Source organism: Peromyscus maniculatus, chromosome 2 (assembly GCF_049852395.1).
Source record: "Peromyscus maniculatus bairdii isolate BWxNUB_F1_BW_parent chromosome 2, HU_Pman_BW_mat_3.1, whole genome shotgun sequence".
In the NCBI taxonomy this organism is placed as follows: Eukaryota; Metazoa; Chordata; class Mammalia; order Rodentia; family Cricetidae; genus Peromyscus; species Peromyscus maniculatus.
Genome location: NC_134853.1, coordinates 141,594,539 through 141,620,278, shown reverse-complemented (window position 1 = coordinate 141,620,278; position 25,740 = coordinate 141,594,539). Strand labels below are relative to the sequence as shown.

At 40.8% G+C, this 25,740-nt stretch overlaps 1 protein-coding gene and 1 non-coding gene across 21 annotated transcripts in view; both read left to right on the top strand.

Moving 5' to 3' along the window:
* The window catches only part of Macf1 (microtubule actin crosslinking factor 1), a 334,145-nt gene that overhangs the window by 283,298 nt on the left and 25,107 nt on the right, over positions 1–25,740 (top strand). For 16 of the 20 annotated variants that reach the window (XM_076564989.1, XM_076564994.1, XM_076564991.1 and 13 more), the window contains 25 exons: positions 1,723–1,889; positions 3,383–3,542; positions 3,887–4,213; positions 5,212–5,296; positions 5,962–6,203; positions 6,940–7,146; positions 9,658–9,777; positions 10,189–10,296; positions 11,345–11,563; positions 12,762–12,965; positions 14,718–14,949; positions 15,518–15,744; positions 16,820–16,942; positions 17,037–17,138; positions 17,527–17,628; positions 17,721–17,894; positions 17,981–18,136; positions 18,270–18,467; positions 18,912–19,040; positions 19,622–19,795; positions 22,376–22,531; positions 22,637–22,843; positions 22,942–23,061; positions 23,950–24,119; positions 24,611–24,770. In XM_076564989.1, the coding sequence (XP_076421104.1) occupies positions 1,723–1,889; positions 3,383–3,542; positions 3,887–4,213; positions 5,212–5,296; positions 5,962–6,203; positions 6,940–7,146; positions 9,658–9,777; positions 10,189–10,296; positions 11,345–11,563; positions 12,762–12,965; positions 14,718–14,949; positions 15,518–15,744; positions 16,820–16,942; positions 17,037–17,138; positions 17,527–17,628; positions 17,721–17,894; positions 17,981–18,136; positions 18,270–18,467; positions 18,912–19,040; positions 19,622–19,795; positions 22,376–22,531; positions 22,637–22,843; positions 22,942–23,061; positions 23,950–24,119; positions 24,611–24,770 (4,269 nt within the window). The remainder of the gene's footprint in view (positions 1–1,722; positions 1,890–3,382; positions 3,543–3,886; positions 4,214–5,211; positions 5,297–5,961; positions 6,204–6,939; positions 7,147–9,657; positions 9,778–10,188; positions 10,297–11,344; positions 11,564–12,761; positions 12,966–14,717; positions 14,950–15,517; positions 15,745–16,819; positions 16,943–17,036; positions 17,139–17,526; positions 17,629–17,720; positions 17,895–17,980; positions 18,137–18,269; positions 18,468–18,911; positions 19,041–19,621; positions 19,796–22,375; positions 22,532–22,636; positions 22,844–22,941; positions 23,062–23,949; positions 24,120–24,610; positions 24,771–25,740) is intronic. The other 4 variants (XM_076565001.1, XM_076565000.1, XM_076565002.1 and 1 more) reach the window with 1 other exon arrangement.
* Positions 8,746–8,852, top strand: LOC121827679 (U6 spliceosomal RNA). The gene has a single exon (XR_006069998.1). It is a non-coding gene; the product is annotated as a U6 spliceosomal RNA (small nuclear RNA).

The window sequence follows — 25,740 nt, the reverse complement described above, 5'->3', positions numbered from 1 at the left end:
GGCATTTGTTAGACCAAGCAAGTTACATAATTGCTCATGTGTCGTGTTTTAAGATCGGCAATATTTAGAATAGTGTTGTATGTCATGCATGAGTTGTCTATATTTTTTGTCTTATTTGCTTAATGCTAGCATGTTAATTATACATAATACTGGGTTTCATTATGACATTTCATTTATGTACATAATATATTTTGATCATATTCACCTTCCATTACCTTCTCATCCCTCTTCATTCATCCCCATTGTCCCACCTCGCCCTCCTTCTACTTTGTGTGTGTGAGAGAGACCTAGTGAGTGTCACTAAATCTGTCTACAGGAATATGGGTTCCTTGCCAATGTCTTTCCCTCTCCCATCTGCTATTAACTATCAGATCTTCAGGAAAGGGTGGGGTTCCGTGAGCCTGTTCCTAGTCTGTGACAGGGTGTCCAGGGGCCACTCTTAACATGGATGTTATACATGTAATCACAGCTGCTGAGACTTCATTAGTGAAAGAGCACGTCAGGTCTGGACATCAGCATTACACACACACATACGCACGCACGCATGCACGTACATGCTACTTTCTCTGGCTCTTAATTCTTTCCTCCCTTTCTTTTACAGTATTTCCTAAGCCTGGGGAGAGGGAGATGGATAAATGTTTTTATGGCTTAGAATTCAATAATCTTTTACTTTTTTGAGTCAGGGTCTCATTAGCTCCTCCTGGTCTGGAACATTATGTTGCTAAGGATGGCACTGAATTTTTGATCCTCCTGCCTCCGCCTTCCAAGTGCTAGGATTCTAAGTGTGAGCCTCACCTGATTTAGGCAGTGTTGGGGATCAGACCCAGGGCTTCACGCATGCTGAGCCAGCACTGTACCGGCTAACCTCTCCAACTCCCCCGTCCTCTTTATGTTTTTGTTAGTTTAATTTCTGTTTCAGTGTGCCAGGCATGGTGACACATGCCTTCAAAACTAGCTCTTGGGAGGCTGAGACCGTAGGATTTTTTGAGTTTCAGGCTAGCCTTGATTACATAGCATAGATCGTGTTTCAGAAATAACCAGGTACAATGAATGTACACCAAGGGGAAAAATTTTTTTATAGACCATGTTTATCTTAAAAGAAGTTTTGGCTTTTTTCTAGTTTTAGTGAGATATAATAAAAAATGAAATTGTATATGTTTGCAGCATACAAGATGATGTTTTGGTATATGTATGTAATACATTGTGAAATGACTGCCTTAAGCTAATCAACATCTGTCATTTCGGATCCTAATAGTTTTTCTAAGTGATTTTTGTATTGCTTGTTTGTTTTCTGAGACTCTATGGCTTACCAAGAATGTATGGCTTACCAGTATGTAGACTAGGCTGACCTCGAACTCACAGAGATCTGCCTGCCTTTGCCTCCGGAGTACTGAGATTAATGGTGTGCATCACCACTCCTGGGTCATGTATTTGTCTCTTAATTCAAAGGAAGTTACCTGTCAATAATACAGTGACAGCCATGGTACTACTTAAAAACTGAAGTGAGTGGGGGTGGTAGGAATTATACTGTATCACATACTTTTTGGGTCAAGAATGCATTGTTCAATTAAGCGATAGGGTCTTACTATGGAGATCAGGCTGACTGTCTGTGTTTCCCTGGCGCTGGATTTAAAAGTCTGTGCCACTACAACTGGCTCTTAGTTTATTTTCAAATGACCCTGTGTTGTTACTCTCCTTTCTTCTTAAACATTTATACCACAGTTGCTCCAGCGACTCCTAGATGATCGAAAAGCCACAGTGGATATGCTTCAAGCAGAAGGAGGCAGAATAGCACAGTCAGCTGAGCTGGCTGATAGAGAGAAAATCACCGGGCAGCTGGAGAGTCTGGAAAGCAGGTGGACTGAACTCCTCAACAAGGCAGCAACCAGGTAAGGGATTTGGGGCCTGTTGGGGGGGTGTTATTTTGTCCTGTGTTTGGTTACAGTCGCTGAAGTGCTGTAAAGGCTCTTGGATAACTCGTGTATTGCTTTGGGGGGTGGTCAGTGGCTTTTATTGACAGGTGATAAGTGTTTAGCAATAACCCGCATATTACTTTCAGAAACTGATGTCAGAGACTGCTTGATGGGGCGGTGGCTCTGTCACCGCAGAGTTGCTGCTCCAGAAAACAGATGCAGATCCTACAGTCTAGCCAAGTGATAGCTTGAGTTTTTGAGACAGTTTTTTTCTTTTCATATATATAAAGTATATTTTAATGTTTATAATTGAAACTTGTCATGTTTCTTTTCTCTTATTTTATACTAATATTTGATTTTTTTGTATCCTCAAGCACTAGTCTGTGATACTGTTAAATATATCTGCATTCAAGAGATACATACATATTTTCCATCTAAAATAAGTAAATTAATAACATGAAATAGGCTTGCTAAGTGTAGCTTGGATACAGCAGATGTTAAGTAAAGTTTTACTGAATACATCACACAATCCCAAGTCTTTTTATTTTTACTCATCTTATTTACTTTGCCTATGCTAGGGATTGAACCAGGACTTCATGCATGCCGGGCAAGAGTTCGACTACTGAGCTACATGCCCCAGTAGTCCCAGGCCTTTTAAAATAGCTATCCATTCAGTCTGTTCTTATCATCCAAACCCCGCATTATGGCCTTTCATTACTAACTTGGTATCCATACAGATCTGTGGTTATTACCAGGTTCTATCTAAGGTGGCTTCTTTCCCCTTGTAATGTATAGTCTACTTACAATCCAGGCTTAATGTGGATATCATATAAGATTTAAGATTCCAAATGACCTGTGAAGTAAGAGTGTGTGTGTGTGTGGGGGGGGGGGGGTGTTAGTCTTAAATTTTGATTCATAGTATAGTTTTGGTTTGAAATTACCAGAAGCCTAATTGGATTTTTGAAGCTGTGGAGGGACTTCTAGCTCATAGAATTACTTACTGCTTTGGTTTTCAAATATTCTCTTCACTCATGTGCAGAGATAGCAAGGGTAGAGTAAGACATGAAGACAGTTGATTTGGGGTTCCTTTAAGTTTTATTTATCATGGCTGTTTGTTCTTGTGGTGCACACGCTACATTCCATTGTAATATGTGGAAGGTGATCTAAGGAGGAGGGCTAAAAGATCTCCTTCTATCCTACTCTACTCATGAGGTGACTGGAGAAGTCTTTGTGTAAGCCATCAGGGTTAGCTTTCTCTATTTGAATCAAGGGATACTTATCTACTCACCTTAGAGAAGGCCAGTGGGAAATGATGCAGTGAAAACTACTCCAGCTGTAAAGCAGCTCTCCTCATAGTGTGTTCTGTTTGCTGTGGGCACTGAAACCATGCCTGGTAAAGACTGCTCTTTTACTGGACTTAACCCCGCATGACTTTCTGCCTGAGCAACTTGTTCTGTGTGTTTGTGTAGGCAGAAACAGCTGGAAGATATCTTGGTTCTGGCCAAACAATTCCACGAGACAGCTGAGCCTATTTCTGACTTCTTATCTGTCACAGAGAAAAAGCTTGCTAACTCGGAACCTGTTGGCACTCAGACTGCCAAAATACACCAGCAGATCGTTCGTCACAAGGTGGGAAGGAGTTATGATAGATGAAACACAGAACTGGAACTAGAAACTGAAAAACTGCAGCATTCCCTAGAAACTGTTTTATGGAGTTTTTAATTTTAAGATAAGGTCAAATACTAGTTGGAAAAGATCCGTTGGGTTGGAGTAAACGTAGACATTGGTTAATAGGTTAACGGCAGAGGGAGGAAAAGCAACTTAGGTGGCACTCTTCATAGTGCTTCTGCCGTACAGCAGGTGGATTTTTATTTTAATTTGTTCTGTTGTTTGTTGTTATTCATTGTTTCATGTTTGCTTTTCATTTATTTATTTATTTTTTGTTACTCATTTTTTTCCATCTGGATTTCCAGGCTCTAGAGGAAGAAATAGAAAACCATGCAACAGATGTGCACCAGGCAGTTAAAATTGGGCAGACCCTCTCCTCCCTGACATGTCCTGCAGAACAGGGTATCATGTCAGAAAAGCTAGACTCATTGCAGGCCCGATACAGTGAGATTCAAGACCGGTGCTGTCGGAAGGCGACCCTGCTTGAGCAGGCACTGTTCAACGCTAGGCTGTTTGGGGAGGATGAGGTGGAGGTGCTCAATTGGCTGGCAGAGGTTGAGGACAAGCTCAGTACAGTGTTCGTAAAGGATTACAGACAGGATGTCCTGCAGAAACAGCATGCCGACCACCTGGTATTTGTGTTTTCATTCTTATACTTATGTTACTAAATTATTTTGTCATTTTGATATGTGTTTCTCTTCATTTCTTTTTCTTTTAATTTCTCTCCTCTCACCTTCATTCCAAACACTTCACCTTTATTGTGCGCATAGTGTGTTTATGCATATAAGTGCATAGTTGAATTGGTGCCAAGTACTCATTCTTTTTGGATAGGTCCATGAGAATACTTGTATTTAACAAGCTTAGCTGATGATTATAGAAGATCATACAGGTTAGAGTCAAGGCCCATCTCACCTGCAACTTGTGGTTTCCATCATTGGGTAATGTAGCAGTAGATTTTTGAGCAGATAAGAGCACACTGTAACAAAACCACACATTCTAAATGGTACCCATGATCTCGTCATGTAGTTGTAACAGGAACATTTCTGAAATCCCAGGGATTCCATGTCATCTTATAAAATGTTCCTGTTTTAGCCTTTTTTTTTTTTTTTTTTTTTTATTAAATTATGTGTCTTTGTGTATATGTGCCTGTGAATGCAGAGACCAAAAGTGTCAGATCTGTGTGGAGGCAAAGTTACAGATGGATGTGAGATGCCTGATGGTGGTGGTGGGAATCAAACTCGGGTCCTCTGGAGGAGCAGTACATGCTCCTAACTGCTGAGCATCTCTCCAGCTGTGTTTCTGTTTACTTTTATGAAGTCTCTTTATTTTGGACATAATGGGCATTTTTGCTGTATTTCATTTCTAACATTCTTGTATTCTTTTAATACTGATAGATTGGTAAAGCTGATTTCATCTTTTCTCATCCAGCCTAAAAGAGAGCTTGCCTATAAAGTATTTAATTGTCTTGAATAATCAAATAGAGAGTAAACCGAAGAGAACCAAAGGAATCAAATATTTGATTTTAAACAAAACTGCTAACTCACCTCTTTAAATGCTCTTTTAGAGCTCTCTCATTTCTTTTCTCTGTTGTGCCATAGTTTTAAGATTAATGCTATTTTTTCCTTTTCAGGCTTTAAATGAAGAAATTATTAATAGAAAGAGGAATGTAGATCAAGCTATTAAAAATGGTCAGGCTCTTCTAAAGCAAACTACAGGTACTTTGAAAAGTGTACCCCTTAGCACCTCTACGATTTTTTAGATTATTTTATGTGTTGAGTGTTTTGCGTGTGTGTGTGTGTGTGTGTGTGTGTGTGTGTGTACACCAGTTGTGTGCTTGATACTCCTAGAAGGCATTGGATCCGATACCCTAGAACTAGAGTTATAGGTTGTTGTAAACCACTATGTGGTTCTGGAAACCAAACCCTGGTCTTCTGAGCCATATCACCAGCCCCACCTCTGTAGTCTTAAAGATCGTAAGCACCCAGCATGAACCTCTTCTCTTGGTCTGTGAGAAACTTGGTATTCAATTATTATATTGCAGTATTCTCAAGGGAAGTTGGTTACGCGTTCATTTCCTGCTAAATCTTTTGAAAACCACAAGACTTAGTTGTCTTATATCTGGTTATAGATGACAATACATTGAATACCGGCATTGTCTGTAAAGTTTTGGGAACATATGGAAACACCTGCAGTTGGATTTAGAGCTTAATCTTAAAAGTGATTTATGCGGTTTAAGGTTTATTTCAAATTAACCCTCAGTTTGGGATATTAGGCTACAAGTCAGCACCATAGCAAGGAGTCTATGAAAGTTAAGCTCCAGTTTAAAGACAAGATTGAAGAGAGCTCCTCGGTGTGAGCAGTGCTGTGCTGTTCTTCACAGGCGAGGAGGTGTTACTTATCCAGGAGAAGCTGGACGGAATCAAGACCCGTTACGCAGACATCACCGTCACTAGCTCCAAGGCCCTCAGAACTTTAGAACAAGCCCGGCAGCTGGCCACCAAGTTCCATTCCACATATGAGGAACTAACTGGGTGGCTGAGGGAGGTGGAGGAGGAGCTGGCAGCCAGTGGAGGACAGTCTCCCACAGGGGAGCAAATACCCCAGTTTCAGCAAAGACAGAAGGTAAGCCATCATTTTACACTGCAACAAGGAAAGAGGTTTCATCTTTGTCTGAATTGTGTTTCCTTACTTTTACCTTAAATCTAAACCAAACGTACTCCTGCTTTTTCTCTTGTTTACTCATGACAGTAAGATTTGACAAAAAGACATGGATAAAACTATAGTCTGAAGAAGAAGTCAATTTCCAAGTCCCTAGGAAGTTTGCTTGCTGTATTACGTTGTCTAATTGACCTCCACTGTTTATTCTGTAAAAGGAGGCACTATTGGAGACCGGGAGAAAGCAAGTGAAAAGGAGGCAAGGGAGATGTATGAGGGCAGTGGAAGGGGAAAGAGTAAGAACAAAACAAATAAAAGAAGTAAATGGGGGGCGGTGCTTCCTTGTGACTTCTGATTCTGCTGCAGGATCAGATGCAATTCTGATGTTCAGAAATACTGTGCAGCTATTCATTAGGTTAAATGTCCATTCACAGTTGGAGCATTAAATAAAAGAAGGAAAAGGAACACTGTTTTACTCACAGACAGTGTGGCTCAAGTCTTGCAGACAGTTCTAAGTAAGCATCAGCTAAGCCTAAAGTCAGGTTTCAGAATGATTGAAAAATGTGATGCAAGGAAAAAAAAGAGCTGAAGGAAGGAGGTCAGTGCCCTGCTGGGATATGTGGTAGAGATAGCGCTTTCCACTGCTCCGCTGCTGATGTGCTTAATTTAGCAAGGTGTGGCCTGAAAACTTTTCCCTCCTTAGGAATTGAAGAAGGAGGTCATGGAGCACAGGCTGGTGTTGGACACAGTGAATGAGGTGAGCCATGCTCTCCTAGAGCTGGTGCCCTGGAGAGCCAGAGAAGGGCTGGACAAACTTGTGTCTGATGCGAACGAGCAGTACAAAGTGGTCAGTGACACTATTGGACAACGGGTGGATGAAATTGATGCTGCTATTCAGAGATCACAACAGGTAATGTTTACAATGCTGTGTGTTAGTGTTTTAGGTCGTGGGGTATGTATGGGATACAGTGCTAAAAACCTGTGTGAGTACAGGTTCAGGAAGAACAAGGAGATCAAAATCAATACAACAAACGTGCTTCAGTACTGGAGAGTACTTGGCAAGAGGTTTGATCTAGGAATAGAGAAGAACTTGCAAAAAGAGACCTACGTGAGTGAGGCTTTTTGTTTGTAAAGATTTTTTTTTAACTTTTATGTGTATGGATTTTTTTTTCTTCACACATGTCTGCGCACCATGTTTATGTCTGATACCCAAAGAAACCAGAAGAGAGCTTGTGATCAGATGGTTGTGAGCCACCTGTGCAGGTCCTCCGGAAGAGGAAGTGCTCCTAACCTCTGTGCCCTTCTCTCTAGCCCAGCCTCCACACCTCCCTCTTTTTTTTCCCCCCTTTTGAGACAGGATCTCACTATGTAGCTCCAACTTGGCCTTAAATTTATAGAATTCTGCCTGCCTCAGCCTCCTGGAAGCTGGGGGTAAAGGTGTGTTTAGCATTTGATGGAAAAGGGAAAGATTCCAAGAACTATAATTACTTCAAATATGCAAACCAAAATAGCATAGTCACCCAAAATAGAATCCTTTAGTAAACACAAGGGTCATGTTTCCCCCTTTTTCCTTCTGCCTTCTGGCAGGGAGGGGAGAGAATTACTCTTCTCTGTAGCTGGATGTGTACTTTTCCCCTTTCATATTTTGAGACAGACTATGAACCCAGACTGGCCTTGAACTCAGGCTCCTCCTGTTTCTCCTGAGGCATTGCTGTCACATCAGCTGACCATGCATCTATTAATATGCCTTAACAAAACACACACACTCAAATGAAGGGATGACTCCTGGGTTCACAATGATAAATGTTTTCTGAACCATGAAGACTGTATGATTCCAGCTATATCCCTAATTTGTCTTTAGGATTATCCCTAATCATTGCAGTTAATTTCAATTACAATGTATTATGCTTGGGAAACTGAGTACTCACTCACACTCGACATACATATACTTTGAGACAGTCTGGTGTGGCCTAGTCTGTCCTCCAACTCACTATCCCCGTACTTTTCTAAATTCCTCTGCCTCTACATCCTGGGTGCTAGGATATAAGCCTTCTCCATGATGTCCAGTTCATTACTTTTCTCTTTAAACATAGGTTTAACAACCCTAATCCAAAAATGTGAAATATTCCAAAATCTAGAGGATGCTCAACCAGTAATGTTGCCTATATAAATATTGGAACATTCAAAATACTTTTGGTTCTAAGCATTTCTGATAAAGGGTAATAAAGTAAACAGAAGTTAGCACAGTGGAAGAAAAGGTTATAAAGATTAGAGAACTGTAATGATCAATAGTTATACAGAGAACATTCTTAGTTTTTGTGATTGAGTTTAGGATTCTTCTAGGTCCCATTCTTTATCTGACCAAGTTCTTTCAAGTTAATACTACTCAGCTGTCTACTGACATTTTAAATTTATACTTAAACACTATATCCAGGCATGATGATACACAAGGTTATATCATAAGACCTTAAATAATAGATAAATAAATAAATAAATAAATAAATAAATAGTGCTCGCTTCGGCAGCACATACACTAGAATTGGAACAACACAGAGAAGATTAGCATGGCCCCTGCGCAAGGATGATACTCAAATTCATGAAGCGTTCCATATTTGCAGCTATGCTGTAGTTTACAAATAGGTCAGTTGGCCAGAAACAATGAACTGTGTACTCAACTCTTGACCTCTTCCTTTTGCAGTGGTTCTTCCCTCACAGCCTCCTGCATCTCCAAGGCAGGTCACTATTAAATGCCCTGATATATTCATGTATTTGGACCCGAGTGTTTGTTTTCATCAATTAAAATAATAAATAGTAACAAACGTAACTAAAATTACTACAGTTTAGTGTTGAAATTGGAGAGGGTTGACAGGAAGTACCACTTGATTAAAGTTCCCTGATTAGAAAGCACACTTGGAAAGATCCCAACTGCTGTTTCTGATGGAGGACCAGCCATCTCCTAAGTTCTGTAGCTTCTCTTGAAGAAGTTGAATTCTAATTTTCCTATATTTTTGTTGTTGTGATTTTCTTTTTGGAAATTTATTACTGTTGTGAGACAAGGTATGCTTGTGTAGTTCAGGCTGGCCTCAAACTTTTGATCCTCCTGCCTCAGCCTCCCAAGTGATAGAACTGTAGGCATGCATCACCACCCTCATCTTCATCATGTGTCGTCATCCCTGTTCCCCACCCGTGGTGCTGGGACTTGAGCCTGTCCAGCCTCATGCATGCTCAGCAAGTCTCCTTCTACCAGCTACAGAGCCCTCCAGTTGGTTTGTGATTCTTAGGAAATCGTTTCGTTTTTCACTTACTTTTTGAGGTACGCCTGTGTTTCTAAAAATCCAGGCTTTTCTGGTGTTGGTTAATTGACAGCTGTAAGAAAGAGACTTTGGCTGTATGTAACTGTTCATTTCCTTGACTCTATTAGTACGAGCAGGCTGCTGACGCAGAACTAGCATGGGTTGCTGAAACAAAGCGAAAGCTGATGGCACTTGGTCCAATTCGTCTAGAACAAGACCAGACCACTGCTCAGCTGCAGGTCCAGAAGGTGAGTAGAGAACAGCCCGAGTGCGCCCTGTGTCCTGACCACAAGAGAGTTAATAGTTTCATGCTGTGATGATAGAAATTAATCTATAAATGCTTGATTTGAATGAGGAAAATATTTTGTTTGTTTCTTTTGTAGCAAAGGGTAAGTAGACCTTTGAATCCAAGAAAGAATAGTTAACAATCTCCTGGGTGATTATGAAGGAAATGTTTTTGTAAATAACTGAAAATAAGCATTGAAAATAATTTTTTGTTTTAAAGATGCGCGTCACTGGTAGGTAAAGCCGACCTTTAAGAACGCTTTTTATGTGTTTTTAAAGCAAGCCATTTCATTGGTTGTGTCTGACGTTTCACCAGCACAGGCACAGGGCAGGTCCTTTCCCTTCTTGGCTTAATTGCAGTTTACTTTTCAAAGGCTTTCTCCATTGACATCATCCGACACAAAGATTCAATGGATGAACTGTTCAGTCACCGTGGTGAAATCTTTAGCACATGTGGAGAGGAGCAGAAAGCTGTATTGCAGGTGAATTACAATTTTTTTTTTAAACATAAAAACAGGTTATAATTCAAAAGTCCAGGGTTATTTGAAACAGGAAAGTATTTTCTCTGTAGAAAATAGTAAAAATGATAACATTTCCCAATAAGCCCTTTTAAGCTAAATAATAGCTGAATTATACCTATAAATATTTATCAATGTTTATTGATTAGATTCTGGGATACAGAAGAAACCTATCTTCATCTTTTCAGAGAGCTATATTTTACTTAAGTTGTGTAAGTGAGACTCCTGTGAATTACAATTATTATTCATGCTGCTATTCCTCATCATGGTAAATTGAAAGTAAAACAATAAAATAGTGTTTTAAAAGTGTTTTTTTTTTCTTCCACTAGACTTTTTGTTTGTTGATGGTTAGGGCAGGGGATGGGACACATGCCCATAATCCCTTCACATGAGAGAGTGAGGCCAAAGCCTCTCAAGTTCCAGGCCATCTAAGTTATCTTTGTCCTTATCTTAAAGTACAACACAAGGTATATGGTAGCCACTGTTCCTCAGAGAAAAATTGACCTGAGCTGTTCCTCCTAAGCACCTGAAGAGTAAGTGTGCATTTGGAGGCTTTTCTCTTACAACAGCGCTCTCTAGGGTCAGTTTCCCACTGTTTTGTTGGGATAATATTGTCTCATTGTTGTGTCTGTCTGCTAGGCTTTTGTTTTTGTTTGTATGTTTTTTGGGATAGAGCCCTGATTGGCCTGGAACTCACAGAGATGGCCTGGTTCTGCCTCCTGTGCCACCAGCCCTAGAAGATTATTTTTATTATATTTTTCTTGTGTTGTTTTACTACCTTTTCAACTATATTCGTACTTTTCAAATTCTAGAAATAATGTATATGTATGGTAGTTAAATTTGAATTAAATATAAAGAAGAAATTAAAAATCATTTATTCATTAGTCCATCTTAGTGTGTGTTTCTTTACACTTGTGTGTGTGTGGAAGGCCTTTATGCATACCTGCATTTTTTTTTTTTAAAGGAAAAATGGTTTATAACTTTTTTTTTTCTTTTTCTGTTTGACTCATAGGAGAAAACTGAGTGCCTAATACAGCAATATGAAGCTGTTAGTCTGCTCAACTCAGAGCGCTATGCCCGCCTAGAGCGGGCACAGGTACTAGTGAACCAGTTTTGGGAAACGTACGAAGAGCTTAGCCCCTGGGCCGAAGAAACTCTGGCATTAATAGCACAGCTGCCCCCTCCAGCTGTTGATCATGAGCAGCTCAGACAGCAGCAGGAAGAGATGAGGGTAAGGAGCAAGCCACTTCCCTCAGTGAAAATATAGGGATTAAAGCCTACGGGGTGAACTTTATGTTACAAAGTCAATTCCTAATCTGAATTTCTTTTCACAATGCAAATGCATGTTAAATTTTCTTCATCATTTAATATTAATTGATTAAATACTAAGATTATATATGTGTCAAGAAGCTGTCAAGCCAGGCATGGTAGTGTATGCCTGCAATCCCAGCACACTGGATATTGGTGGGCATGAGCTAGAGGACAGCCTGGGTTACAGAGAAAATTCTAGTTCAGGGTGGGGTATAGCAAAAGAAGTTCAAAAGTTAAATTCTCCAAAAAGTTAAAAGAGAAAGAGATTTAAAACAACTTTTGAATATAGGGATAAAGAAAGAGCTGACTAGGGCTGGGATTAGCTCAGTGGCAGAGCGCTTGTCACGTGTCTGAGGCCCCAAATTTAATCCCCAATGTACGAGAAGAAACAATGAAAGAACGAGCTAAAAATCAAAGACATTTAAAATATTTCTGAGGCTATTCAGGTATTAAGCGTGACTGGATGGCTCTTTCACTTGATGAGAATGAGAACTGTGAAGGAATCAGAGAGTTTTTGTCTCATACATAAGATGAAAGAAATTTATAGATGTATTAGTAAAACTGTACCGTGAGAAATGCTTTACTTGAATGTTCATTTCTGCTTTAAGATTTCTCCTTAGTACTCCTCCCATGTTTCTTTAAGGGAGATGTAAACTAACTGGACATAGCAGTAAAGTCAGAGTAGTTGAGTTCCCGAATGATTGCTGTTCTTCAGTCACCTGCTTGGTGACTCGGTCTAAGTTATGTGATATATAGTATAATAATGGAGTGGCAAAACATACTTCGTAACAGTGTGGGAAGTGAGACAGAATATGCCCAGGAAGACTTCCATAGTGATCGGACATCTGATCTGGCTTGGGAAATTAAGAGAATTACATAGCATTGGAGCCCAAGTCCCCCATAAACAGTGAGAGGCTAGGACATGCTGGTTAACAGTTCAGTTTGTTCCTCTCAAAGTTGTTATTACCTCTGATCAAAGTATCTAAATAAACTGATATAACGTGCTTATTATTTTTGGTTTGTTTGTTATGACCTAGGAAACCTCACTATATTTTTGTTGCTCATTACTTACTTGCTCTCTTCACTTACTATGTTTTAATTCATATTTCTTTCCGTAGCAACTAAGGGAATCCATTGCTGAACACAAGCCTCATATTGATAAGATACTAAAGATAGGTCCACAACTAAAGGAGCTAAACCCCGAGGAAGGGAGAATGGTGGAAGAAAAATACCAGAAAGCAGAAAACATGTATGCCCAAATAAAAGATGAGGTGCGCCAACGGGCCCTGGCTCTGGATGAGGCTGTGTCCCAGTCTGCTCAGGTATGTGTGCTTGTGTTAGACCTCTCAACTGCCCACTAGTCTAAGTCATGCCTCTGTGTGCAGGAGTCCCCAGACACTGTTACCAGGAAACTGTTCTCAGGAGCGTTGGCACATTGACACTGTATGAAGGGTGAAGTGCATCTTGGCTGGGTTGTGGAATTGTTTGTTGATGGTTTCTCTGAAAACTTCATGCTACAGTGACCCTTTTTAGCAGGGATGATTTGAGGAAAAATTCATATTGCAGATCCACAACCAGTGATTACCCTAACCAAAGGCAGGTTCCATTGAGGCTATTAATGGTGAGGTTTAGAATGACAGCGCATGAACTTTTTGTTTTGTTTTGTTTTTTGAGACAGGGTTTCTCTGTGTATCTTTGCGCCTTTCCTGGAACTCACTTTGTAGCCCAGGCTGGCCTCGAACTCACAGAGATCCGCCTGGCTCTGCCTCCCAAGTGCTGGGATTAAAGGCGTGCGCCACCACCGCCCGACCTAACAGCACATGAACTTAAGCAGCCAGCTTTTTAGTTCAGAAAAAGTATTCTCCATAGGGAGAAGTACATCAAAGAGAAGGGAAACCACCAGCAGTAGAGTTTAAGGCATGTAACTACAACACTTCTCAACTAATATATTAGGTACTTTTGTCATGTCTGGGTATTTTATTCCTTGTTGAGTCAATATTCTTGGTTAATACTTGTACTTACTCAAGTTTTTCCCCCCACCTCCCGTCCCATCTCACTCACATTGTGGAATGTGTTACTTTGTGTTGTTGCTGCCTGCTCCTGTGTTCCCCACATCGTCACATTTCATTGTTGTGTTGACTGCGCCCACCATTGCAGATTTCAGAGGTAAGGTGCCCACTCACTTCCATGGGAATCAGTGTTCTTATAGAGCTGAGAACTGAGGTCATTGCCTATAAGAAAGCTTCCTTACCTTTGTGGAAGTTGAATGTGACCATTCTGTTTGGGATGGAATATAGAAGTAAGAGAGTAGTGGGAAATGATTTAAGAAATTTGTTTTTCTTGTAGGGCACTTAACATTGATGAGCCTTACTCAAATTAATAAATCCAGAGTTGGTTTTAAATGGGGTTTTTAGATGAAAACTCTTTCTGTGCTATTCTCTCTTTCTAACGTATATATCAAATTATAAATTCAGAATTTTGTGATTTTTAGTCATTTTATTCAGAGTCCCAGAGAAGTGGGAAAGTTAGATTTGGTCTTCCTTGTTACCTTTCATCATGCCAGCATTATTTTCCTTTCTCTTGTTCCACATTGTGGGTTGTTAAACTGCATACCATAGTACTTCAGACTCCAGGCCCCTCAGCATGTTAAGTTCCCGTCCATTTACACAGCGGTGGAGGGCGTCTAACTTGTTGGTCTGGTCTTCTGCATGCAGCTGTCATCTGAGATGCTGAGTACTGACTCTCACCAGTTCATAGTCTTGTCCCTATCCCATCCTATTAGTTGGAGTTTGAGAAGTATTGTGACAATACTAACCATTTTTGTGGATTTTTGGTATATTACTTAGTATTTTTTGGCTCACAAAATGAATACTGTCTTTTCCCACTCTAATGGGCCAGCACTAGTACACTATGTCCAAAACAGTTTTTAGACAAACCCAACACTTAACAGACATTGGGTGGGACTGAACATAGGCAATCCTAAACAATAGGTTTATAGTTTGACCTTATGCCCTAACGTGTCCCCCAATATGATAAAGTATTGCTATGATGATTAATAACCCAACTTTGTTTAGTTTCATGATAAAATTGAACCCATGTTGGAGACTCTGGAGAATCTTTCCTCTCGCCTGCGGATGCCGCCCCTGATCCCTGCTGAAGTAGACAAGATTAGAGAGTGCATCAGTGACAATAAAAGTGCTACCATGGAGCTAGAAAAACTGCAGCCATCCTTTGAGGCCCTGAAACGTCGAGGAGAAGAGCTCATTGGGAGATCTCAGGGAGCAGACAAGGATCTGGCTGCAAAAGGTACTTGGTGGATCTGACTGTTCTTTAAGAAAGACCATAGAATGAATTCCAGGCTGTGGCTACCTCCAGCATCCTACCCAGAGTCACTTCTCAAGTAATGAGTATTCCAAAAAGTCGTGTGAAATTCATTTAGAATTCAGAACACATTTTCCTATTGAAACAAGGTTACAATTGGGAGCTAGATTCCCAGGCCAGGAAACAAATGCTCCTTTAACCCCTAAAGTGAGGATCACAGTATCAATAGTGGGCAGAACATAGCTACCTTTTGTAACACTTTCCATGGGAAATTCACAGAAAGTTCAATAAGAACACTAGAAGGAAGCATTCCCATTGCAGCCCTGTGTGAGTTAAGGGCTTTCATCTTACCAGATACTTTGTGTGATGTTTCCAGGTTGTTTCTGTGGTCCCTTTATGAGGGAGATCAACAAGCAGAAAAACCAGTGTAGAGATGATAGTAGTCATGCTACTGTGAACTATAAGTAATGTCTGAATTAAATTGAATTTCAATGAAAATTTTAGATTTCAAATTTAGAGAGGTTCTGATCACATCTCTTCTTTACTACTTCAGAAATCCAGGACAAGCTAGATCAGATGGTATTCTTCTGGGAGGACATCAAAGCACGGTCTGAAGAGCGAGAAATTAAATTCCTTGATGTCCTTGAATTAGCCGAGAAGTTCTGGTATGATATGGCAGCTCTCCTGACCACCATCAAAGACACCCAGGATATTGTCCATGACTTGGAAAGCCCTGGCATTGACCCATCCATCATCAAGCAGCAGGTTGAAGCTGCTGAGGTAACAAAAATACAAAACATCATCTTTTTTTTTTGTTTTTTTTTGTTGTTGTTATTTTTCAAGACAGGGTTTCTCTGTGTAGTTTTGGGGCCTGTCCTGGATCTTGCTCTGTAGATCAGGCTGGCCTCGAACTCACAGAGATCCACCTGGCTCTGCCTCCTGAGTGCAGGGATTAAAGGCGTGTGCCACAACCGCCTGGCAAAACATCATCTTGTATTTGTGTGTGGGTGGTGACTTTTTATTTTGTTTTGTTTTTATGCAATGCTAAGGATTGAACCGGGGGTTTCATACATGCTGAGCAAGTGCAGTGCCTCTGAGCTAAGCCACCAGGCCCCGAGTATGTTGTGGTCGCTGCTTATCAATGCTCAATGTTTTGAAAGCTTTGTTTTGTTTTTAAGGTGAGACTTTTTTCCACTTTCAGGGAGGAGATAGACAGTAGAAAATAAAAAATTCTGAATTCATCATCCAGGGTTAGCAAGTCACTTACGCTCATCTTTTTCTGGTCTTCCTGGGAAGTCTAATTTTTACAAGATGGACTTCACATGGTAGCTGTTGGCAATGCTTGTCTCGCCATCTTATTTCAGATACTTTTCATATGGAAACTTTCTCCTCCTCTCTCCCTGTTTGTATGTGAACTGTTTTAGACTCTAACAAAGAACTATTTGTGTTTAAGATGATATAGCCCAGCTGGGACCTGGCCTGTCAGCACCATCGTTTGTGACTCCTATGTTGTTTCATTTTTTTTTCTTGGAGCCAGGAAGGGCTGGTTAATTATCAAACCTCATTACACCCTTCAAATGTATGCTTTCCTTGCCATTTTTGTCATGACTGCATGCTCATATTTTATGACTTGTGTATGCACCACATTTGATCTACTTATTTTTTGATATGTATGTACATTGGCCATTTGAATATGAGGCTGCACTCTCTGGATAAGTAATATCTTAAGCATAAAAATCATTTTATGATTTTTGAGGTTCTACTTAGTGTTTGCTCTTGATTAGGGGGCTGTGTTGCATTTGAGAAGCTATGTTCTGCTTTCTGTCTTGACTAATTTTCTGCTCTTTTCATATAGACGATTAAGGAGGAGACAGATGGTCTGCATGAGGAGTTGGAGTTCATTAGAATACTTGGAACAGATTTGATTTTTGCCTGTGGAGAAACTGAGAAGCCTGAAGTGAAGAAGAGCATTGATGAGGTGTGGAGAGTGGGTGAGGGATTCAGATGAAACATAGTGGAGTTAGACCAGAGAGGTACTACTAAAAGATTTTGATTCAATATTTTTCCCATAGATGAATAATGCTTGGGAGAACTTAAACAAAACTTGGAAAGAAAGGCTAGAAAAGCTTGAGGACGCCATGCAAGCTGCTGTCCAGTATCAGGACACTCTCCAGGTAAGAGGCTGGGAGACGCCCACCACGGAAATACATGTTCTGCTTTCTCTTGTCATTTTCTAAATCTGGTGTGGAGTGACTTACCCTCAGTACTGCAGTGTTTTGAAACCTAGGACAGTGTTACTTCTACATTTCTGGCTTAAGTTTCACACGTCTGTTGAGAAAAATGTTGACATAACATATATCCAAGTTTCTACTACTATTGCCATTTTTATTGTTATTGCCTGCTTGTCATATTTGTCCCCATTCCGCTATTCAATGAAGCTGGCCAGGTTGTGTAAGTCACTGCTTGCTTGCTAGAGGTCCTAAACCCACATAATCAGGAAGCCCAGCATTGGGAAGGAAATGGCCCTTCTCTTCTAACTTCATGTTTGCGTTTTCATTTCAGGCTATGTTTGACTGGCTGGATAACACTGTGATCAAACTCTGCACCATGCCCCCTGTGGGCACTGACCTCAACACTGTCAAAGATCAGCTAAATGAAATGAAGGTTTGTATCTAGAAATGGCTTTGGAAAGAGAGTTGCTTCTTCTTAATGCTGAAGACTTGGTTTAATGTTAACATTAAGTACATCTTTTATAGGAGTTCAAAGTAGAGGTTTACCAACAGCAAATTGAGATGGAAAAACTCAATCACCAGGGTGAATTGATGTTAAAGAAAGCTACCGATGAAACAGACAGAGACATTATACGAGAACCACTGACAGAACTCAAACACCTCTGGGAGAATCTGGGTGAGAAAATTGCCCATCGACAGGTAAGGCTAGTGGTACCATAGGTCTGTGGACTGCTGTCTAACCTCTCTGAGTTCCTAACAAATGGTCCTTGTCTTGTCCCGAGCAGCATAAGCTAGAAGGTGCTCTCTTGGCCCTTGGCCAGTTCCAACATGCCTTAGAGGAACTAATGAGTTGGCTAACTCACACTGAAGAGTTGCTTGATGCTCAGAGGCCAATAAGTGGAGACCCAAAAGTCATTGAAGTGGAGCTTGCAAAACACCATGTAAGTTTTTTTATTTCTGCCTAACTCTGTCAGCTTGAGACCAGATACCACCAGAAGCTTAATGTCATGTGAACCTTGAGCCAGGTTTAATTTACATCAATAGAAACAAATTATGTTATTCAACATTTTTTAGGTTCTAAAAAATGATGTTTTGGCTCATCAAGCCACTGTGGAAACGGTCAACAAAGCTGGCAATGAACTTCTTGAATCCAGTGCTGGAGATGATGCCAGCAGCCTAAGGAGCCGCCTGGAAACCATGAACCAGTGCTGGGAATCTGTGCTGCAAAAGACAGAGGAGAGGGAGCAGCAGCTGCAGTCAACTCTGCAGCAGGTATGCGTGTGTCCAGTCCAGGTGGGAGAGCTTGAGGAGGAGGCCTAAGTGATAGGAAGGAACCAAAAGAGCAGCTTCTGATTTCTGGGCCCCTTGGGATTTGTTTGCAGTTTGTTGTATTTACTCTTCAGTTAGTCTTTACTCTGACCAACTTATTTTGAGATTCAGGTTGTTCCTATATCATCATCAGGCTTCTCCCTGTTCAGCAATCCCTTAGTCCGATCATAAGATTGTATTAGGCATCGGTACTGTGTTATAGTAAGGTCTGAAGGATTTTGCTAGATTATAGCTATAAGCAAGCAGATTGTGCCAGTCCAGAAATAAAATTACCACCTTCCCTGGGAGCAGCTTCAGATTCCTCCCAGTAAGCTCAGGATCATTCCAAAAGTTTGCTTTTACAGCTGCTTGCTTACTGATACTGTTGATATGTCTTTTTCTCAAAAGGCCCAGGGTTTCCACAGTGAAATTGAAGATTTCCTCTTGGAACTCAATAGAATGGAAAGCCAGCTTTCTGCATCCAAGCCTACAGGAGGACTCCCTGAGACTGCTAGAGAACAGCTTGACACACATATGGTAACAGCAGTTCTTCTGATTGCACATAGCATCTTATAGTCAGTAGCCTCTCTGAGAGACGTTAGTGCAGCTCATCTACAGAGTTTGGTATTCAACACAGACAGCAGCAGTGAAGGGAAGAGTCAGTTAGAGAGGCATCGGTGAGCTGATAAACTGAGTCCATCCATTTGGTGGGCACAGAATACTGACTAGAGGTAAGAGCTTCGCCGGTGTGCTTGTATTCAGTAAAGCTTTAGGAGAAATCTGAGCGATGTTGGCAGTACTTTAAGAGAGCCTACTGAGAACAAAATGCAACATAATTGCTAGGGAAATCCTTAATAAAAAGTGGAAATAAATTATTAAAGACTACTTTTGAGATATTTGATCCTTAAAAAATAATTTATTTTCTTGGTGAGTTAATTGTTTCCATATTAAGGAGTAATTGTGGATTTTATTTAATAATAGCCCATACTTTGAACTGAACCTAAAAGAGACTTCTATTAAGACAAGGCCTTTGGGGACTTTCCCACTGTGCTAGTGAAATCTATGTGTACTTCCAGGAAGTAGATATTATTGATATCTTTCTCTGCCTTCTCTTGTAGGAACTGCATTCCCAGCTGAAAGCCAAGGAAGAGACTTACAATCAGCTGCTTGACAAGGGCAGGCTTATGCTCCTCAGCCGTGGTGATTCTGGGTCTGGCTCAAAAACTGAACAGAGTGTAGCTCTCTTGGAACAGAAGTGGCATGTGGTCAGCAGTAAGATGGAGGAAAGAAAGGTACAACTGCAGAGACCTTGTTTGGCAGTATGTTTGGTGACCATAAGACATTATCGTCTTCATTTTATGATGATGTTTTTGAAGATGGATGTGTTGTGATGTGTCAGAGAATTTACCCTTATAATGGACTTTGTATTAAGCAATCTTTGATTTCTGTTTTCCATGGCTCTGGTGGTGTTAGTTCTGCTCATGCTTCATTGTACAATCGTTCCTTTTCTCCACGGACAGTTAAGACATCACTGCCCGTTACTGTTAGTGCTGGGCTTCACATCTGACACCTATTGCCAGTTTATGATCCTACTTGAAAACAGCTTAACATAGAGTTGAGAAAATGGGGACAGGGCAGTGTAATCAGCAACATTCTGCAAGGAATTTTACTGAAAACCAGGAGAAAGGTCAATTATGACCTCTTTCCAACTAATCCTCAGAAACTGGGTTTTCTTCTTTGTAAGAGCAGAAAGGAGCAAGGCTTTTTCAAAAAAGTTTTTTTGTTTGTTTGGTTTTTGGTTTTGTTTTGGTTGGTTGATTGGTTTTTGACACAAGGTTTCTCTGTAGCTCTGGCTTTTCTGAAACTCACTCTGTATACCAGGCTGACCTCAAACTCAAAGATCCACCTGCCTCTGCCTCCACCAGGTCTGGCTAGTTTTTTTCTTTGGGTTTTTGTTGTTTGTTTGTTTGTTTGTTTTTTGTTTTGTTTTGTTTTGTTTTTTTGTACTTTTTAATGACTACAGTCTCATTTTCTTCTTTGCTAGTCAGGTCAAATATAAAACAGGCAAATAACCTCTCTTGTTAATTCTATCTTCTGGTCTCTCTGTCTCTCTCTCTCCTGTCCCCATTCAAATGGCCTTTTGCCACCACCACCCCACCCATGATAAACTTCTTGCATGAGGGAAAAAATGCAAATAAATCCATTGGCCATGTCCACTTAATCAGTAGTGAGGGAGTGTGTCCAGGACACTGCAGATGTTGTGGGAAGAGTGAACAGACATGCCCCATCATTTTGGAATCGATGGGTAGAAGAACACAGGCCATACTCAACACACACTAAGGAACATTTTTAAAGAGACACTTGTTTGTCAAATTGTTCTGGTGTGGCTTTGTGTGATTTTGTGTTGTGAAGACTAGCCAGGAGGACCTGAGTGTGAGCTTTTATTCTAATTCTTGTTCTCTGTCCTGCAGAGGCAAAAGTGAAGTTAATGAGTGAAACTGAGGCAGAGTTCCAACTCAGTTAAGTTTCCTAGCAAGGATTTTGAGGCAAGGGAATCTCAAATGTAAAGGCAGCATGGGCTGTAAAGCAAGAAAACCACTTTTGGTGTCAGGAATATGTAGGAATATTTCTGATGGTGTAGGAGTAGTATATTTCAGGATAATTTAAAAATCCTTTATTAAACATGTTTGGTGCTCTGTTACAAACTAGACTTCAGTACTGATCTCTAGCTCTGTCTGACAGCTTTGAGGTGACCCCGTGTCCAGCAGAGTTGCTTGTGTTGGTTCATCCTTGTGTTTCAGTGCTGGAGATTGAACCCGGGCCTCACTCGTGCTAGGCAAGCACTCTGCCACTGCACGTGTGGGTTTAGAACACCCATTATAAAGTGACCTGGAAGGATGAAGGAAAAATCTGACCAACTGCAGTTAGTAGCAGTTTACGTTTTTAGTGTACTTTTTTTTTTTTTTTTTTTTTTTTGGTTTTTTCGAGACAGGGTTTCTCTGTGTAGCTTTGCGCCTTTTCCTAGAACTCACTTGGTAGCCCAGGCTGGCCTTGAACTCACAGAGATCCTCCTGGCTCTGCCTCCCGAGTGCTGGGATTAAAGGCGTGCGCCACCTTTTGAATGTATTCACTTTTAATATATTCTGGATATAATTATCTTTTAAAGATCATCATTTGCTTTGCCTGTCTAGTAGATGGCCACAGGTGTCCACTAAGAAGCTGGGACTAGAAATCCCTGAGAATGGAACTCATAGAACCTGGGCTGGGTTCTAATAATGGAGAATAGCACTTGGACTGAATGAACCATTCTTTTCTGTCATTCCGACTTAAATGAGAGTGGGTTAAAAAGTTATATTCAGGTGTGTTCCTAGAATGCTGTGGCATCAACACACATTTTAGACTCAGATAGCTCATGCTATATTTCCTGAAAACATGTATTTAAACAGTGAACACTGTAGCAGCAGCATCTTTGCAGTCACGAACTTCTCATTTACTTTCTCCACACCATAACTGTACACTAAGGGGCATTTTTACCCGGAACAGACCTTAAGTTCTGTAGCCATCACCACCACTAGAGCATGCTCACTTACTGAGGAGTTTCCTCTGTTCTGAAATGTTCCAGGAAGGAGAGAGTGGCCAAGAGAACTGATCCACTAATTGTGCCTTTTCCATTTTTATTTGTTCAGTTCTTGTCCCGGTGTTTCTAGCTTCAGACACTTCACATTAGAATTCCCATCTTTTTTATTTGAGTCGTATTTGGTGGTTCATTAAGTGAGTCTTCTTGTCTGGATCATTTAATCTGGTATACACCTCTTACTTTTGTTGTATGATTTCTGAACCTGGTACTTTTTTGTGTTTTATGTAAAATTTAGTCAAAGCTTGAAGAGGCCCTCAGCCTGGCAACAGAATTCCAGAATTCCCTGCAAGAATTTATCAACTGGCTTACTCTAGCAGAGCAGAGTTTAAACATCGCCTCGCCTCCCAGCCTGATTTTGAACACTGTTCTTTCCCAGATAGAAGAACACAAGGTAATTGTGCCTTAAGATGATGTTATCTTCCCTTTAAAAGGACTTGTTCAAAGGAGTGCTCCTTTGCCTTATTTTATAGCTAAAAAGAGCAATATTTTCCCACAGGTTTTTGCTAATGAAGTAAACGCTCATCGAGACCAGATCATCGAGCTGGATCAAACGGGGAACCAGTTGAAGTTCCTTAGTCAGAAACAGGATGTTGTATTGATCAAGAACCTGTTAGTTAGTGTCCAGTCTCGGTGGGAGAAGGTTGTCCAAAGATCCATTGAAAGGGGGAGGTCACTGGATGATGCCAGGAAGCGGGCAAAGCAGGTAAGTTATTAAAGAAGGCACCAACTTGGTCTGAAATGGTGGTCAGGGATGACTTGTACAGTTCTTTTCTATTACATGGATACCTTACTTCATTTTAGTTCTATGAAGCTTGGAAAAAACTGATTGACTGGCTAGAAGATGCAGAGAGTCACCTGGACTCAGAACTGGAGATTTCCAATGACCCAGACAAAATCAAACTTCAGCTTTCTAAACATAAGGTAAAGTGGTTCATTGCTGTGAGGGCCTATGCTTGGTATTCACCAGAGCCTCTTAAAATGGTTGATTCTGTTAAAATATCAACAAGGGGCTGGGAATGTAAACCATTTGGTAAAAGTTCTTGCCTGGCATGACAAGGCCCTGCATTTGACTCTCTAGTACCTCATAAACTAGCTATGGGTGGCACCTGTGTGTAATTCCAAGAAGCAGGAAGATCAAAAGTTCAAGACCAACCTAGAATATGTGAGACTTCGTCTCAAAAAACTAGTCAAGATGGAAGCCAAGCATGGTGGCAAATACCTGTAATCCCAGCACTTTACAGTCTGAGGCAAGAAGGTTGAGAGTTAAAAGCCTGGGCTACATAGAAGAGCTCCAGGCCAGCTTGAGCCACCTAGAAAAAAAAACATGGTGAAATCAGCCTTCCTTTTTGTTTGCTTACATTGCTGGACAAGTATTCTTGGTGCTGTATACCACCCCCAGGAGTCCATGGGATACCTAGATAACATGGCAGTCATACTTTTATGTAATAGTGTGAGTAAGCTGGTTATATGAATAATTAACCCAAAGTATGGGAATTTAGAAATTGCTATATGCTGTTGTATATGGTATAAACGAAAGTTACAAATTTCTTTTAAGGGTAAGCTATTGTTGATTTTAGTTTAATGTTTTGTTTGGGGTTTTGTGTGTGAGTGTGTATGTGTGTGTATGTTGCTATTGTTTGATGCTATATTTATTTTAGAAACCTGGAAACTGAAAAAGAAGTTGATTACAAATCAAAATATACCGTACCCTGTTAGAGGACTGGGAATTAAACCCAGGACCTCATGCTATTTTTTTGATTTTTAATAAGTGTGTATGTATTATTTGTTTTTCTTTTGTTCTGGAAACAGGAATTTCAGAAAACTCTTGGTGGCAAACAGCCTGTGTATGATACCACAATCAGAACTGGTAGAGCACTAAAAGAAAAGACTTTGCTTGCTGATGACACTCAGAAACTTGACAACTTGCTAGGAGAAGTCCGAGACAAATGGGATACTGTCTGTGGCAAGTCTGTGGAACGGTGAGCATGAATGTCCCCCGTAAGGGTAGAACCATACAGATACGGCATGCCAAAGTATCTTAAGAGATTGTCACTAAATTAAAGTAGCAATAAGGGGGGGGGGGGGTAAGCACCTATTGCTCTTGCAGAGGACTCAGGTTTGGTTCCTAGCATCCATGCGTGGCTCAAATTCACAATCAGGTCTGGGTGACTGATACATGTAACTCCAGTTCTAGGAGATCCAGCTCCCTCTTTTGACCTTTGCAGGCACAGGCACACATGGGTGCACAGACACACCTGCAGGCAAACCACTCATAATCTAGACATGGTTTGATTTAAAATGTCTGGGCATATCTCTCACTTTTTTGTAGTCTATTTCTAACTGTTCTAACATAGGAGTTATTTTATAGAGTTTAAGCAGTATTCCTTTTCAACAGTCAGAATTGTGAGTATTGATGCTTTTTTTTTGTCATAATTATTCTAAAATCCCTGAGTTTGTATGCCTTTCTCAGACAGCACAAGTTGGAAGAGGCGTTACTGTTTTCAGGCCAGTTCATGGACGCTTTGCAGGCCTTAGTTGACTGGTTGTACAAGGTGGAGCCACAGTTGGCTGAGGACCAGCCTGTACATGGGGACCTTGACCTCGTCATGAACCTCATGGATGCCCATAAGGTGAGGAGCAGGAATTAGCTTCTTGGGAAGCAAAAACAGAGTCTTCTCTCCCTGTGCACCTTCTGCTCTGTGTGGACCATCTGGAGAAGAATGAATGCTGATGTGGAGGAGCAGCTCTTTGTCTTCTGTGTTTAAACAAACTTTTATAACCAGGTGTGGTGGTACATGACTTTAATCTTTGTAGTTCAAGGCCTGCCTGGTCTATATAGCAAGTTCCAGGACAGCCAGGGACACATAGAGAAACCCTGTCTCCAAAAAAAAAAAAAAAAAAATTGCTGGGACTCTGCATCAGTCACAAAGAATTTACCAAAATTGGTTTGAATCAGATTTGGCAGCATGTGAAGAGGTTCTCCCTGTTTGTCTCTTGGTTGAGTCACAAATGAAATTTAAATTCAGAGGGAGACTGTTATGAAATCCATTCCTCTGACACCTAAAATGGAAATGGGAGATTGTCTTCTAGCCACTTGTGTAAGTGCACAGCCTACCACCATGTGTGCCACCAGTTCTTCTGTCCTGTACCTGGTGTGTTGAGCTGCATAATGTCCTCTTGTTTTAACACAACATTGTACTTCGCCTTGAAATTATACCACATTCTGTGAGCTCATGACATAGCTCGACGGTTGAAGGTGCTTGCTGCCCAGCCTGACACCCAAGTCAGTCCCTGGAACCCACGTGATGGAAGGAGAGACCTGACACGTGAAAACAGGACTAAGTGTAGTTTATCATTCTCTGTACTCCAGGGATGTCCTTACTATCTCCCTCAAGTCTACAAATGCTGGTATAATTATTCCAACTTTTCAGATTGGGAATCTTTTCCAGAGTCAAGCAGGTCAGAACACCTGAGCTAACACCGTCAGCTAGAGCTTCTGGTTTTTGTTTTTTTTTTGTTTTTTGTTTTTTTTTTGGGGGGGGAGGTATTTTTCAAGACAGGGTTTCTCTGAGTGATAGCTCTGGCTGTCTTGGAACTTAC